The 14,302-nt window shown below is 41.4% G+C and overlaps 1 protein-coding gene across 2 annotated transcripts in view; it reads left to right on the top strand.

The window, feature by feature from the left end:
* CRACR2A (calcium release activated channel regulator 2A) overlaps positions 1 to 13,865 on the top strand; it is a 205,657-nt gene extending 191,792 nt beyond the window's left edge. For both annotated transcript variants that reach the window (XM_082256108.1, XM_082256107.1), the window contains exons 17-18: positions 11,839 to 11,915; positions 13,537 to 13,865. In XM_082256108.1, coding sequence (XP_082112234.1) covers positions 11,839 to 11,915; positions 13,537 to 13,627 — 168 coding nt within the window. In that variant the 3' untranslated portion in view covers positions 13,628 to 13,865. The remainder of the gene's footprint in view (positions 1 to 11,838; positions 11,916 to 13,536) is intronic.
* Positions 13,866 to 14,302: the final 437 nt, after the last annotated feature.

The raw sequence follows: 14,302 nt of genomic DNA, 5'->3' as shown, positions 1-14,302 counted from the left end.
TAGCACGTAAATGTATTGCTTCCAAATGGTTATCTCTCCTTCCCCCAACGTTGGAGGACTTTTGTTCATAGGTCAATTCAGCCCTGCTCAAAGAGCGACATATTTTACAACAAAGAGATGCTCCCTGCAAATTTAATAAGATGTGGGATCCATGGATAAAGACTACGGGGCTAGCTCTGTTAACCCTAGTGTCATTACGGATTTTTCAGTGTTAATTCTATATAAGTAAATTAAATTGTTTATGGTTCTTTGGTTCAGCTTTCCTTTGGCCATAACACTAAGGTTTAAAAGTGTAAATGGAAGCAGGTACTGCAGAAAAGCATTGAAGGATGGTCTGGATTGAGTTTTGCCCACTTTCGTCTTTAATTAAATTATTTAAATTAAATTAAAAAATTAATATAAAATATATATAGATTAAAAAAGTATATAAAAATATTGTAGAAAATGTTTTAACGTGTACCTTTTAAAAAATATATCCATCACTGTAGCAAAGGTTTCATTTTTAAAATATTAAATATCACTGATAACTCCAGCAAACCCCTCAGAGAAAGATATCTATATACCCTCTGAATAAAAGCATTATAAGGTCTTTAAACACACTTTTAAAACAATAGAAACTCATTTAAACACATAAAAGATACTAAGAGACATAGCAAAAGCTATGAAAAACACAAAAATATTTCATTTTTAATGATTTATATAGTAAAATAACATTACAAAAAAAACGCGAATTACCGGGACCGCAAAAACTGAACCGCGATGGAGCGGGGGATTACTGTATATTCTTCTTCATCTAAAAATCCTAGCACACAGGTAAGGGAGTCATTGGTCAATTTTACTTGAAATTACTTGTTGATAGTATCAATAATGCGTTGCCAGTAGTGGACTAGTTTAGGGCAACGCCAAAACAAATGTAAGAGATCCACAGGGGAAGTACAACATCTAGGGCAATCCAGAGTCTCCCTATGTTTCCACTGATGGAGCTTCATTGGTGTTCTATGTGCCCTATGTATCAAAAATAGGTGAGATAGATGTTGCAATGGTGAGAGTGATACCAATTGCTCTAGAACTGCCTGCCAAGTATCTTTCTGGATTTCCTCAAGATCCTTTTTTCACCCTATCCTGCCAGGAAGAATCTGAAAGGGGAGATTGCAAATTCCTGTTGTATATCCTGAAAAGATTGTAATTGATCCTGTATAAACAGTTCATAAAGGAATTGCACCCCTTGATAATACCAATGATCAAAACCATGACGTTTATCCAATCCCACAAAACTGCTGCCTTCCCATAGAGGAGTATAGTGAGATACACCCTCATATCCCATAATTTGTTTCATATCATTCCATACCTTTTCCATCAATGGTAATGTGGGATATCGTGAGGAGTCCCTGAGCCCACCCTCCTCCAATTGAGCCAGGAGATGGTATTTAGCATCTCGGGAGAGCAGTATAGCTTGATTATGGTCAGTTACATCTCTAACTCCTCACCCTGCAAAATGCTGAAGTTGCGCAGCAAGGAAATATAGCATTGCAGGAGGGACAGCAAGACCTCTGCTATACTTGGGCAATTGCAATATGGACATACAATTTCTGGGGTTGCCACCCTTCCAAATGAGATTCCGAAAAAAGGAATCTATCCATTTAAACCATATACGTGGAATCCACATCGGGGATTTGTGCATAATGTATAAAAGCCGAGGAGCCCAAATCATTTTGATTCGATTTGTTCTTCCCACCACTGAGAGAAGTAATTTAGTCCAAGCCTTACTTTTAATTTATAAACTTATCAAGGAGGGGTTGTAAGTTATAATGAAATAAATCATCCACTCTATGGTAAACCCAAAACCCCAAGTATGTAAATGAATCCACTACTTTAATCTGCTGTGCACAGTGTGGGAGCAGCAATTGCTGGGAATTTAGTGGCAGGAGAACAGATTTGTCCCAATTTATGACAAAACCTATAAGGGATATAAGGAATGATAGAGAGCCTGTAGTGTCCCCCAGATACAACAACGCATCATCAGCGTATAGAGATATCTTGTCTTCCCTCTCTCCCCTTCGAAATCCAGAAATAGAAACAGACGGACGAATGAGTATTGCCAGCGGCTCAATTGCCAGTGCAAAGAGGAGAGGAGAAAGAGGGCACCCCTGGTGAGTCCCTCTATATAGAGGAAACGAGTCTAAGTAGGATCAATTGATATGCATGACAGCCCTCGTAGCGGAGTATAACAATTTAATCCAGCCAATGAAGCAGCTACCTAGGCCAAATAATTTCAGCACCTCCCATAAATAGGGCCACTCCATGCTATCAAAGGCTTTTGCAGCTTCCAAAGAGAGGATGTCCCTGTCCCCCAGGAAGTTGTTGGTTGAGGTAAAGCCTGTGAATATTAGTGGCCTTGGATCTGGTGGGTATAAATCCTGATTGATCAGGATGCACCAATTTCCCCGTTACCTTGCTAAGCCTGTTCGCCAGAACCTTTGCCAGAACTTTAATGTCTGAATTCAGCAGTGAAATTGGGCATTTTGAATCAGGGTAAAGCCTGTCCTTCCTTGGTTTTGGGAGAACAATGATACCAGCTATTTTCATAGACTCTGGGATTTAACGCAGTTCATACGCTGCTTTTAAAGCTTTTAATAACTCCGGGACCAAGACTTCCCCATAAGCCTTATAAATTTCACCTGGTAGACCATCTAGGCCCGGCACTTTACCGTTAGGGGATTGGGCCACAGCACTACTAAGTTCTTCAATGGCCAAGGGAGAGTTTAGTATCTTCCTTTCCTCTTGGGTGAGGCGGGGCAAATGTATGAAGTCTAAGAATTCAGATAAGTGCTTTGGGGCATAGTGTGCTTTACTACTATTGAGATCACCATAGAACTGCTGGGATACATTCAGAATGCCCTGGGGGTCATCAATAGAAGCACCAGAGGCGGAGAAAATGGATGATACATAGTGTGGGGAATTTTGGGAACCTGCAGTCTCCGCTAGCAAGTGGTCTGTATTTTTGCCGTCAGCGAAGTACTGGCAGTTTGTAAAAAATTGCCTATTTTCTGCTTTCTCTAGTGATGTTTGTCTATAAATTAATTAGGTGTCCATCCAGGATGCTAAATTCTGTGGGGAGGGAGATGAAATATACTGTGCTTCAGTTCTATGAACTTCAGAGGACAGAAAACCCTCCCAACCTGCTACATACAGACCTTTTAGAAACGCTAATTCCTTTAAGCAATACACCCCTCAGATAGGCCTTCATAGCGTCCTACACAGTTAAAGGTGAAGCAGAAAAATTATTAAACATAAAAGAATTCAGTAAGGGATTTCCATATGGATTCGCCCTGCGGGATCACACCTAACCAGAGCAGATTTACCTTCCAATTACATTTTCTGGGGGGCATTAGAAAAGGTCAGTTTTACAGCAAAGGGGAGTGGTCAGATAGACCCCTAGCATGGTATAGAACATAAGTTACCTAAGGAAGGATGGAGTCAGTACCCAACGCAATATCTATAGGGGAATAAGAATTATAGGTACTGGAGCAACAGGAGTAGGAGAGAGTAGTGGGGTTGCGTAACCTCCAAATGTCCCGGAGACCCAATTCCTGGATTTGATTAGCAAATGGAGTACTAGACTGTGATCCCGCAGGGTAGCGATCCACAATTGGATCCATCACGGCATTGAAGTCCCCCCAGCCAGAAAAGGAACACCCGATTATTAGGCAACAGGCGGGCCGTATGCAGAAAACATGGTCTATATCGTATAGCAAAAATATAAATCTACCCTTAGAGTCTATAGATGTCCGCCTGCAAGAAAAATGCATTTTAGATGATATCAGTACACTAACGCCCCTTGCATAATTAGAGCACACTGAGTGGTATTGTACTGGGTACAATCTTTTCTTCAATAAAATAAGTGGGTGGTATCCGAAGTGAAGTGTGTCTCCTGCAGGCAAGCCACCACAGATCCATAATGAGACTGGAAGGTTAATAATGCCCTCTGCTTCACTCCTTAATGTCCTTATTGCCCTTGGTATTCCAGAAGGTAAGAGTTAAACCTGTAGCCATGAGGTGAGTTGAGACATATCTGACAGATAATCATCAGGGAAGAAGACCGCAGGACCTACCAAACAGGAGCGGTGATACGAGTACACCAAGCTGGCCACAAATGAGTATCCATGGAGAAGTCCAATTTCTGAAGGCACTTGTAGAAGGATACAATCGATAGAAAACAGATGCACAGGAAAGGACTGGACTTGAGTCGCAGAAATCTGCGAAGAAACCTGGAATGAATACTTCCAAAATGTATGAACAAAAATACAAAAAAGTCCAACTGTTCCCACAGGAACCATCAAGGGGAACAAATTTGGTCACCAACGTCGATGTATGGGTCAGTCAGTGGTCAAAAAAGACTTTGGTATGCATGTAGCTAACTACATGTAGGTGCTGCCTTTTACTGATGAAGTTGAGGACATCTTTGAATCAGGAGACCTTAGAAGATGAATCCAGTGGGCCCCTATCAGGAAGGGGCATGAGAGGGAGAAAGATGTTGCTCGTTTCTATCCAGCCACTGTGTTGCCAGTAAAGGGTTGTCAAAAAAATTCACATCTCCTTGGGCCACTACACGCAGTTTGGCCAGGTATAACATTGTGTATGAGAGCTGGAGGGCCCGCAGCCGGCGTTTGACATTTGTGTACTGAACCCTCAGCTTTTGCACTTCCACTGAGAAATCAGGGAAGAAAGAGATTTTAGAGCCATTTATTTCCACTGTGCCCTTAGTATGGGCCATTGCGAGGATGTTATCCTAATCTTTATAATGCAAAAGCTTGAGGATAAATTGACGTGGTAGATTGCCAGGGGGAAGAGGGCGGGTAGGAATATGATGCGCCCGTTCCACTGTGAAAAACGGTGTAAAATTTTTATTGTTAAATGTATCAAGTAACCATTTTTCTATAAAAGCGAGTGGATCCTTTCCCTCAATGTGCTCAGGTAAGCCTAGAATCCGAACATTGTTTCTGCCTAAGCGGTTTTCAATGTCGTCTATTCGATTAGCATGATTTTGAACCACGATACCACTAGCTTTTATGTCACATTTAGCTGGGGCCATCTCATCTTCTAGCGAGCTTACTCTGCCCTCCAGTGCCGAGGTGCACTCTCGCACCTTCTGTACGTCATGTCGTATAAGAACTATGTCTTCCCTTAGTTGTTGAAATTGAGTGGTAAGTGTAGTGAGAGCTGTATTGCAGGAATTTACTGCTCTGAAAACATCTCTTAAGGTAGGCTCTGGGCTGGAGTCATTCAGAATGGCTGGGGTATGCTCTGCCCAGTCAGCCTGCTGACTGTTATGCTGTGTTGCCCCCTCTCTCCTCTCTGTGCTGGAGTGATCAGCAGGGAGCGACTCACCAGATGCCAGCAGAGCAGGGAAGGATCGGTTTGTACTGGAAGGTGTGTTGCCCAAGCACTCCTGTGCCTCCTCAGTAGACACCCGGGCAAAACACTCGAGCCATGTAGCTGCATCCCTTTCCAAGATAGCGAACTGACGCCATCTTGGAAAGCTCGGCGCCTCCCTTCTTTCTGGACATCTCACAGGCAACGGGACCGTGGACCGGAGTGAACCAGAGATGGCACCAATCACTGGGAGGTATGGTGAGAGTGACAGCCGTCGATAGAAGCCTCTACAGTGGGGATTCAGCTGATTTTGAGCGTCAGCAAAGGTCTCAACACCCGCTCACGTCGGCAGCTTAGCCATGCCCCTTGTATATACTTTACTATTGCCATTTCATTACTTGATCATGTCTAAATTATGAAGCAAGCATATTTGTTATGATAACGATTATAAACAATCAAATATATGGTAATATTATTACTAAATCCTTTTAAGATAATATGATATTTTGTCATGATCAAGTCATTTCGTATAATATTATGCCTTAGCCATCTATATAAATTGAAACATTGATGCACCCTTTATGATATTGTTTTCCAAAAGTGAACTCAACAATATCAATGATCTTGTCTGATAAAATATTAAAAAGTTAAATTGATATCCATTTACTCTTCACTCATCTAATTTATTTTGTAGCCCAGTCTCAGAATGTTTATTCAGTAAACATTTTTGTGTATCTTCTTGGCTTGGGCTTGTTATTATTTTTGTCGACAAGTGGCACAATGGAGGAAACTGCAATTCTTTTCTCCTTCAGCTGAATAAATTACCATTTGTTGGTTTCTGAAGGCCTTGTAAACATAGGCCAGTTTCAATTTAATAAGATATTTTTCTCTCTGGATCCAGGTGTGAAAATGAGAACCCCATTGTTCAGAGACTGGTTGTGGCTTTGCCACAATTTGCTCTGTATGCAAACTTGTTTGGATAACAAACAAGTCAGTTTCTGTCTCTTTGGGATAGTTAAACATTATTGTGACAGTGCATCTTGGCCTATTTGAAATCTTTCATTTTCTCACAAACCCTGTTTCTAGGTTCCAAACCATAGACATCATAATCTCATAATTTTAATTCAGGCTCTGACAATACCCAGTGATGCCATTGGTCCTCAGTCAGTGGATAGATAGAATTCTTAATTATTGCACTGGTCTCTAGTGAATGGAAAGGCAGCATTCCCAGATATTTAGGGCTGGGATCCCCTGTAAGAACACCTCACTCCTAATGACAAATGAAAATCCAATACAAATTCCACTAGCAACCACAATATATGGGTAGGGTACACTCACCCTTTACATTCTCCAGTTAGATTACTACGACATTGCAGATGTAGCGAAAAGGTTGTATATACTCCAACAAAATTATTGGTGTGTATATCCCTCGCACCTATGGGTATTCCAACAAGTGGATAAATATGCATTAAAAAAAGGTATGTAGAGCCCTCCTAGGTAGGTGCTAGAGTGAGTGTATATAGTTTTTTGTTTCTCTGTTTAACAGGGAGACAGCCAGGCAATTTATGTGCTGTCTGCTTTCCAAAGAGCTGTGATTGTTTAGTGAGGTCTGCTCAGTATTTGACACTGATACAATAGCTATAGAGTTTATTGGACAGTGGGTAGAAACCCAGAAGATGAGAACATGGATGTCTGCACAGCCTTGGCCAATTAGAAGGGGATGCACCTCCAGGCATGCTGGGTACCTGTATTAAAATCTGAAGAGCATATGGGCTCGTCATCCAGTCTACCTCTACGGAGAGAGGTCCAGGTGGGGTGGGGGCTTCTGCCTCTCCCCAGCACAGGCTGCCATGCGGCCTCGGGTGGTCGACCTAAGGGCCTGAAACATTGAAGTTGCAACTCCTGGTCCATGTGAGAGCTGACGGAGGGAGGATGTCCATGGATTCTGTCTAGTATCTCTGAAGAGGGCTACGATGTGTGCTTCAGGAGCCTTGTGAGTACAGACCCCCCACAGGGGATCTCTGGGACTTGCTGTTAGATCCCCCTTTGGGTGCTGGAAATCAGCTACTGGCTACAAGCTAAAGGAGACACTCGCAAGTGTCTTGAAGAGGCAAGGTTCACTGAGTTCCTTCAGCTACAAAGGAACTTGTTCATCCCATACAGGCACTGTATGGTCCCACAGATGATCTGTGATACAGTTCTATTGAGAGAGTTGTCCTCATCTGTGAATAGTTAATTTTGAGTATCCTACTAAATTTCTTCTCCTATCCAAGTTCTCCAAATGAAACACAAAAATAAATCCCCTAGACTGGTCATTGAAGATAACGAGCAGAAGAGTGTGTGCAACTAGCTGTGTGAGAATACCCCATAACTGGCTGCGGAGTATTCAATGGGAGGCCCGGGCAAACCAATATCCAAACGGCTCCTGCGGGGGTACCACTACACAGATTAACAAAGAGCTGTGGAAACAAGGAACCCTAAGGCTTGGTTCACACATGTCCGGCTGCGGTTTGCAGTCCGGAGTCCGGCTCAGTTTTATTCACTGGTTCAGGTGCGATTCAGGTGCATATTTTTACTTGAATTCGCACCTAAACCAGACCCAAAATCGCACAGGACCCTTTTTGGAAACTGACCGCGGCCGCCCCCGACATGTGTTAACAGGCTTCATTAAAAGCCAGCTCCATTCACATGTTATGCGAATCAGATGCAGTTAAAAACACATCTGATTCGCATGTATGTGAACCGAGCCTTAAAGATAATTTTAAATATATTTTTTTATAAAGCAGTATTGAACCCAAAACCTAAATGTAATATATTGCAGCTTACCAGCCCTTAAAGTGTATCTAAATCCACTACCAAAAATGTAAAATATTGCAGATTACTAGTCACTGGTGTTGTTGCTGCATGTGCTTTCTTTTTTCTGTATTTATGGAGGAGTGACACACAGGAAACTACAAGGGCATGCATTTTTTGGCAAGATCAACAAGTATTTTCAGCATTTGCTGAAAATGTTCTGGCTTGAAAAAAGACAACTAATGCAGCCACCACATCTAAAGACTGTAAGCTGCAATATATTACATTTTGTGTTCTTGGATTTAGTTATCCTTTAAATTTGGTGGCTGTAATAGTTTTCTTTTTTTAGGCTTTTTACCTTTATTTTCATGTGGTGATCCAGCCAGTAGCAAACTTTCTTCCTTGGGATGTCTCCAATCTGGATTGTAGAGCAACAGAAACACCATTGGACAGCAGCACTGTCAATCTCAGCAAAGAATAGTGTTAGATGCCTGGATCAGATTTAGATAAATTTAACTACCAAATTTATTCTGAACTCCAGCTAACATTTTATAAGCAACAGTTTTTTTTCCTTTTGGGATAAAGGTTTTGCATAAATGAATAAAAGCTGATTATTGTAAGCACCCCTGTCAGTGGTAAATGGTTTGTCTCAACCACCTAATTGCCATTTTTGCTGGACAGCTTGGTCTGTTAAAGGAAGTTAAAAAATACCAGTTACTGGCAGGATCAGCTGGTCAAAATAAAGGAGAAAAACCTAAAGAAAAGAAAACAAATGCATCCACCACGCATTTACTAATTGGTAATCTTCAATATAATACAATTTACATAATATGTTTGATACTGCTCTAATGTATGTCTAGTTTTAAGACATAGTAAAGAAGCTGAGAAAACGCACATTTTTGTCTTATTAGCTTCTTACACAGCGATCTGTCCAGTAACATCGTAATCGGATTACGATGTTAGGGCGGAGCTACTGGCGTCACACGATAGATTCCACTGATTGGCGGACAGGAAAACTTCAATGCTCACGTCAAATGAAAGAGCAAAACAAACACCTCATTTGGTGTAAACCCCGCATGGTCCCTGGTGGCCCGACTTGCAGTGGAAACGCTCACCTGAATAGACCGGACCATTCTAACCCTTCCAAACTGTACCGACCCGAACCGTTCCGCTCAGTGGAAACGAGGCATATGTAAACCATCAAGGCCTCATGCAAACAGGGCGTTTGAAAAAGCGAGCTGCAAAGCCAATTCTAATGCCAGGAAAAAGCAGCTGTAAAGATGCGCTTTTACAATAGTATACAGCTTTTTATTATACAGCGTTTATGCGCGTCAGGCATTTTTACAGCCTAATGCTGCTGCCCCATAACGCACTGGCCCTTGTTTGTTTTTTTTACAGCTTGAACAGGCCTATGCCACTTACAGCTCCTAAAAGCCTATTTGTGCATGAGGCCATATAAAATAACATGGAGGGGCGTTTTTAAGCTGCAAAAAAAATGTCTGATGCTCCTAAAAGCAGCTGTAAAAATGCCCTGTGTGCATGAGGCCTAAAAATGAATGCCTATACTGTTTAAAATCCAGTAACACACTGTCTCACCCTGCTCTGCATATGATCAGTTGCTCTCTATTTTTTTGGCATTGTGCTGAAAATCAGAGCCACTATATGCCAATCTGCTGACAGCCTAATAATTTACGGCTGCTCAGGGTCTCTGGGCTTCAGCACAATTATGCTGGAGACAATTTACAGCACACATTATTTTGTTAGCATAATTATGTAAAATGTACAGTATGTTCCTTGCTAAAGAACATTATTTTTGATCAAGTTGTTATTGATAAAGTTCTACTTTAAAGAAGTTCTTTAGTTCTCTCCCTAAAAATGTAAAAGTCAGCAGCTACAAATACTGAAATAATAAAACCTGTCCAGGGATCCAGCGCTGTCCTCACTCAGGCCAGTTCTATTGTGGTTTTGGGGTCCCTGGCGCCGCTATGTTTAGTGTGGGAAGCCGGCAGCTCCTTACTGTGCATGTGTGAGTCGCACTGCGCTTTGTGAAAAAACCTGCAGCCTCCTGGTACCTATTACGTTTCTTAGAAGGCTGCAGGCAAAGTGAGAGTGGGTACCCACTCCCCCCCCCCCCAAAAAAAAATGTGTCCGAAAGTGCGAGAGGAGGGGGGAAGGAGGTGAAGAGGAGATTCGATTGCAATATACAAATATTAAAATGGAGATTCTAGCTTAGGGAGAAAACGATTCAGTTTCAAGTCACTTAAAGCGTATGTTACGCTAAAAAAAAAAAAAAAAAAATGGATCCTGTTCCCTTAAAGCATGTTATGCAGCACAGTGCTTGTGCTGTGTAATTTGGCCCCCTATATCACCTGAAATACCGGGTTGATCCTGCCTGGTTCTGGCCTCCCCCCTGTAAACTGACCACTGTTTATCATGGCTGCTGAGCCCTGACACCTTGGTCAGTTTATGTTCCTCCCTCATTCGCAGCTCTCCTCTGTCCTCCTCTCCCCCTCCCCTTCCTGCCTGTCAGTTGTGTCAGTGCCTGCCCCTTCCCTCCTGCTGCAAAAATTATTGTTATCTTCCTATAATCCACTGTGTTATATTAAAGTATATGCCCCAGTGTATGTTATTTATTTTAAAAAATTCCACTTCATACCAAAATTTCAAAGTGCCGCTCGGCACTCACGTGACTACCTGCAGCTCTCCTCCTGGCTGACGTCAGCTGGGTATTCTCAGCCCCGCCTGCTGTATCTGTCTGATCAGAAAGACAGCACCTGGCAGTCACGTGAGTGCCACTCTGAAATTATTTATAAAGCAGCATTATTTTATAAATAACATTCACTGGGGCACATACTTTAATATAACACAGGGGATTATAGGAAGAAGAAAAGTGGCTTTACAACCACTTTAAGAGGCCATGCAGCCACTCAGTGAAGTAGGATAAGAAGCTGTATAATCCTAAACTGCATAAGGGGTTCTTTACTGTTATAGCGCTAAGGATGTGGAACTCCCTTCAACAGTTGGTGCTGAATACATATACAGGCATATGAGGCATATGAGAAATGGAAGTAACATAAACACACACACACACACGCTAACACAGGTTGGACTGGATGGACTGGTGTTTTTATTCAACCTTACCAACTATGTAATGTATGTCCGCACAGGCTGATTTGATATGTTTTTGCATATTTAAATCTGAAACATGTCAGTGTTGTTAAGCTTGTATACCTTTAAAGTTAAACTCCAGGTATGGATTTTATTGCATAGTTACAGCTTGGCACAATTTAGGTATGTATAGTCCATATCTGTGGGACCGCTGCGGAAGTGGAGAATTATGGTAGTAGTAACTACTACAGTGATCATTGCTGTCTAATCACTTGAAATCAGAGAATACTTTGCATTCATTGAGAAAAATGCAAGGTGTTCTTTGGATTTCACCCCTTACCAAACGAGTGACCCCCTGTGGTTACTATGCAGCAGGGCAGCGGCTCGGCATGGGACCTGGAAAACAGCAGCACCCACTGTAGTAGCAGTTACTACAACAGTGATTCTCAGCTTCCACAGGTATGGCATATGCATACTTATATTGGTTAGAAAAGTAATTTTCATGACATTTAAAAACAAAAAAATATTTGATATTGGCAGTTTCATTTTTTTTGTATCTTATAGGACTGTAACTTGATTTTCTATGAATGCAGTGCCTCTAGTGGACACAATGCTAAAGAACCTGTTCTGCATTTAGCAAGGTGAGTCATTTGCTAAGTATCAGATCCTAGCAATATTACCAACGTGTTTGTACCCGTTTTCAACAGATGAATGTGCATTTTCTTTTCTGCTTGTAGCAGACCAATAAAGCTAATTGCTATTTGTTTTTGTAATTCTAGTTCATCGGTCTCTAAACTTTCTAAGCAAAGGGACAGTCCTTCAGGCTTTAGGGGGCCAGACTGTGGCCATCGGGAGTAGAAAATGCCCTGGCATCAGTGCTCCATCATTGGTTTTAATGGGAGAAATAGTGCCCTATTGTTGGAAAAATAGTGGCCCATTGATGGTGTCAGTAGTGGGAATGTTGCCCCATCATTAGTGTCAATGGGTGGAATAGTGCCCCAAGAGCCAGATAAAGGCAAGAAAAGGGCTACATAACTAAGAGGCTACCTGGCTGCCAATCTATCTCTAGTGGCAAAATGGCCCTTCTGACATCAGCCTTAGTGCTGCTGTACAAGGGATTAAAAGAGGTTGAGAAGTTTATTTCAGGTGCTTATATTAGATTTATTTAAAAAAAAAATAAATGTAATTGTTATTGAATACAGAACTGCATTATTGTTTTATATCTGCCTTTAGTTCAGCTTTAAGGTTTGCATAATTTAATAAAAGATTTTGGAACTCAATTACCTGGTTAGTCGGTATTTATTTACATATTTCCCTTCAGATTGTCGTTGATGCTTTGTTACTCTTGTATTGACATAGACGAAGGCAGTGTTCTTAATGACTGATGGGTATTATGGAGAGAATTAACCATAAGTGCTGCTATGAAAAAGACCCTGGCAGCATTTGCCGGATAATGTACATTATTCATCTAATAGCGATGTAAAAATGGGAACTGTGATAGCAGAGCAGTGATCTCATGCCCAGGAATGAGACAGATATCTACATAATGAGAGTGCAGAGTGAAACGCCAGTCAAAATTCTTTGTTTTGAAGTGAAATTTAAAGAGACCCTGTCACAGCCAGGAGAGGAGTTGAGAGGAGTTAAGGGAAATACTTTCTAAACGCACCTCCAAGACAACCACTGCCTTGCTAAAGAAGCTGAGGGTAAAGGTGATGGACTGGCCAAGCATGTCTCCAGACCTAAACCCTGTTGAGCATCTGTGAGGCATCCTCAAATGGAAGGTGGAGGAGCGCAAGGTCTCTAACATCCACCAGCTCAGTGATGTCGTCATGGAGAAGTGGAAGAGGACTCCAGTGGCAACCTGTGAAGCTCTGGTGAACTCCATACCCAAGAGGGTTAAGGAAGTGCTGGAAAATAATGGTGGCAAAAAACAAAATATTGACACTTTGGGCCCAATTTGGACATTTTCACTTAGGGGTGTTCTCACTTTTGTTTCCAGCGGTTTAGACATTAATGGCTGTGTGTTGAGTTATTTTGAGGGGACAGCAAATTTACACTGTTATACAAGCTGTACACTCACTACTTTACATTGTAGCAAAGTGTCATTTCTTCAGTGTTGTCACATGAAAAGATATAATAAAATATTTACAAAAATGTGAGGGGTGTAACTCACTTTTGTGAGATACTGTAGCTGCTTTCCCCAAAGTTGTAATTTTTGTCAAGTTTGTCTTTTTCACTTTTGTTTTTACTTTTATTGTTAAGGATATTGAAAGAACAAGAAGATAAAGTGAAGGAAAAGACAGTTCGGCTGCTGGACTCTCCCAAGAAGAAGAGCTGCTGTTCCAGGCAGTAGCCAATGATGTTTGATGTCTCATTTGATATATACACTACTGTTCTATGACTGGATGTCCTTAGTTGTACATTTTTGTAGTATAATTCTACCAATCGACATAATATTTATTCTCGAATTGCTACAAACTGTTTTCTTTCCTGATATGTAATTCAGGATGGAAAATGTTCCTTATACTGCTATACAGAACACTGATAGAGTAAAATTCGAAGATATATTTTTTTAAATAAACCTGAGTAATTCAAACCAAGCTTTCAGAAAAAAAACACACATCAAAATTATCATTAAATCCAGAGATACAGTGTCACAGAATGAAACTGATATTTTGTCACCAGCAGGGAACAGCAGGCAATCACCAAGCACAATTATAGCAAGTCTAGTCTGTTGGAGCTGGAGAGAGTCCAGAGAAGGGCAACTAAACTAATTAGGGGATTGGAGGACCTTAATTATAAAGAGTGTCTGCAATCGCTTAATTTATTCTCCCTGGAGAAGACACGCCTGAGAGGGGACATGATAGCAATTTACAAATACCTCAATGGCGATCTCAGCAAAGAAAAAAAGCTATTCAGTCGCAAGGATTGCATGAGGACTCGAGGACATACAATGCGATTAGAGGAGAAGCGTTTTAACCTCAGGCAATGCAGGGGGTTCTTTACTGTTAGGGCTACAAGATTGTGG

This window comes from Pelophylax lessonae (assembly GCF_965119305.1).
Source record: "Pelophylax lessonae genome assembly, chromosome: 4".
Lineage (NCBI taxonomy): Eukaryota > Metazoa > Chordata > Amphibia > Anura > Ranidae > Pelophylax > Pelophylax lessonae.
The sequence above is the reverse complement of the archived record's forward strand: the minus strand, read 5'-3'. Positions and strand labels throughout refer to the sequence as shown.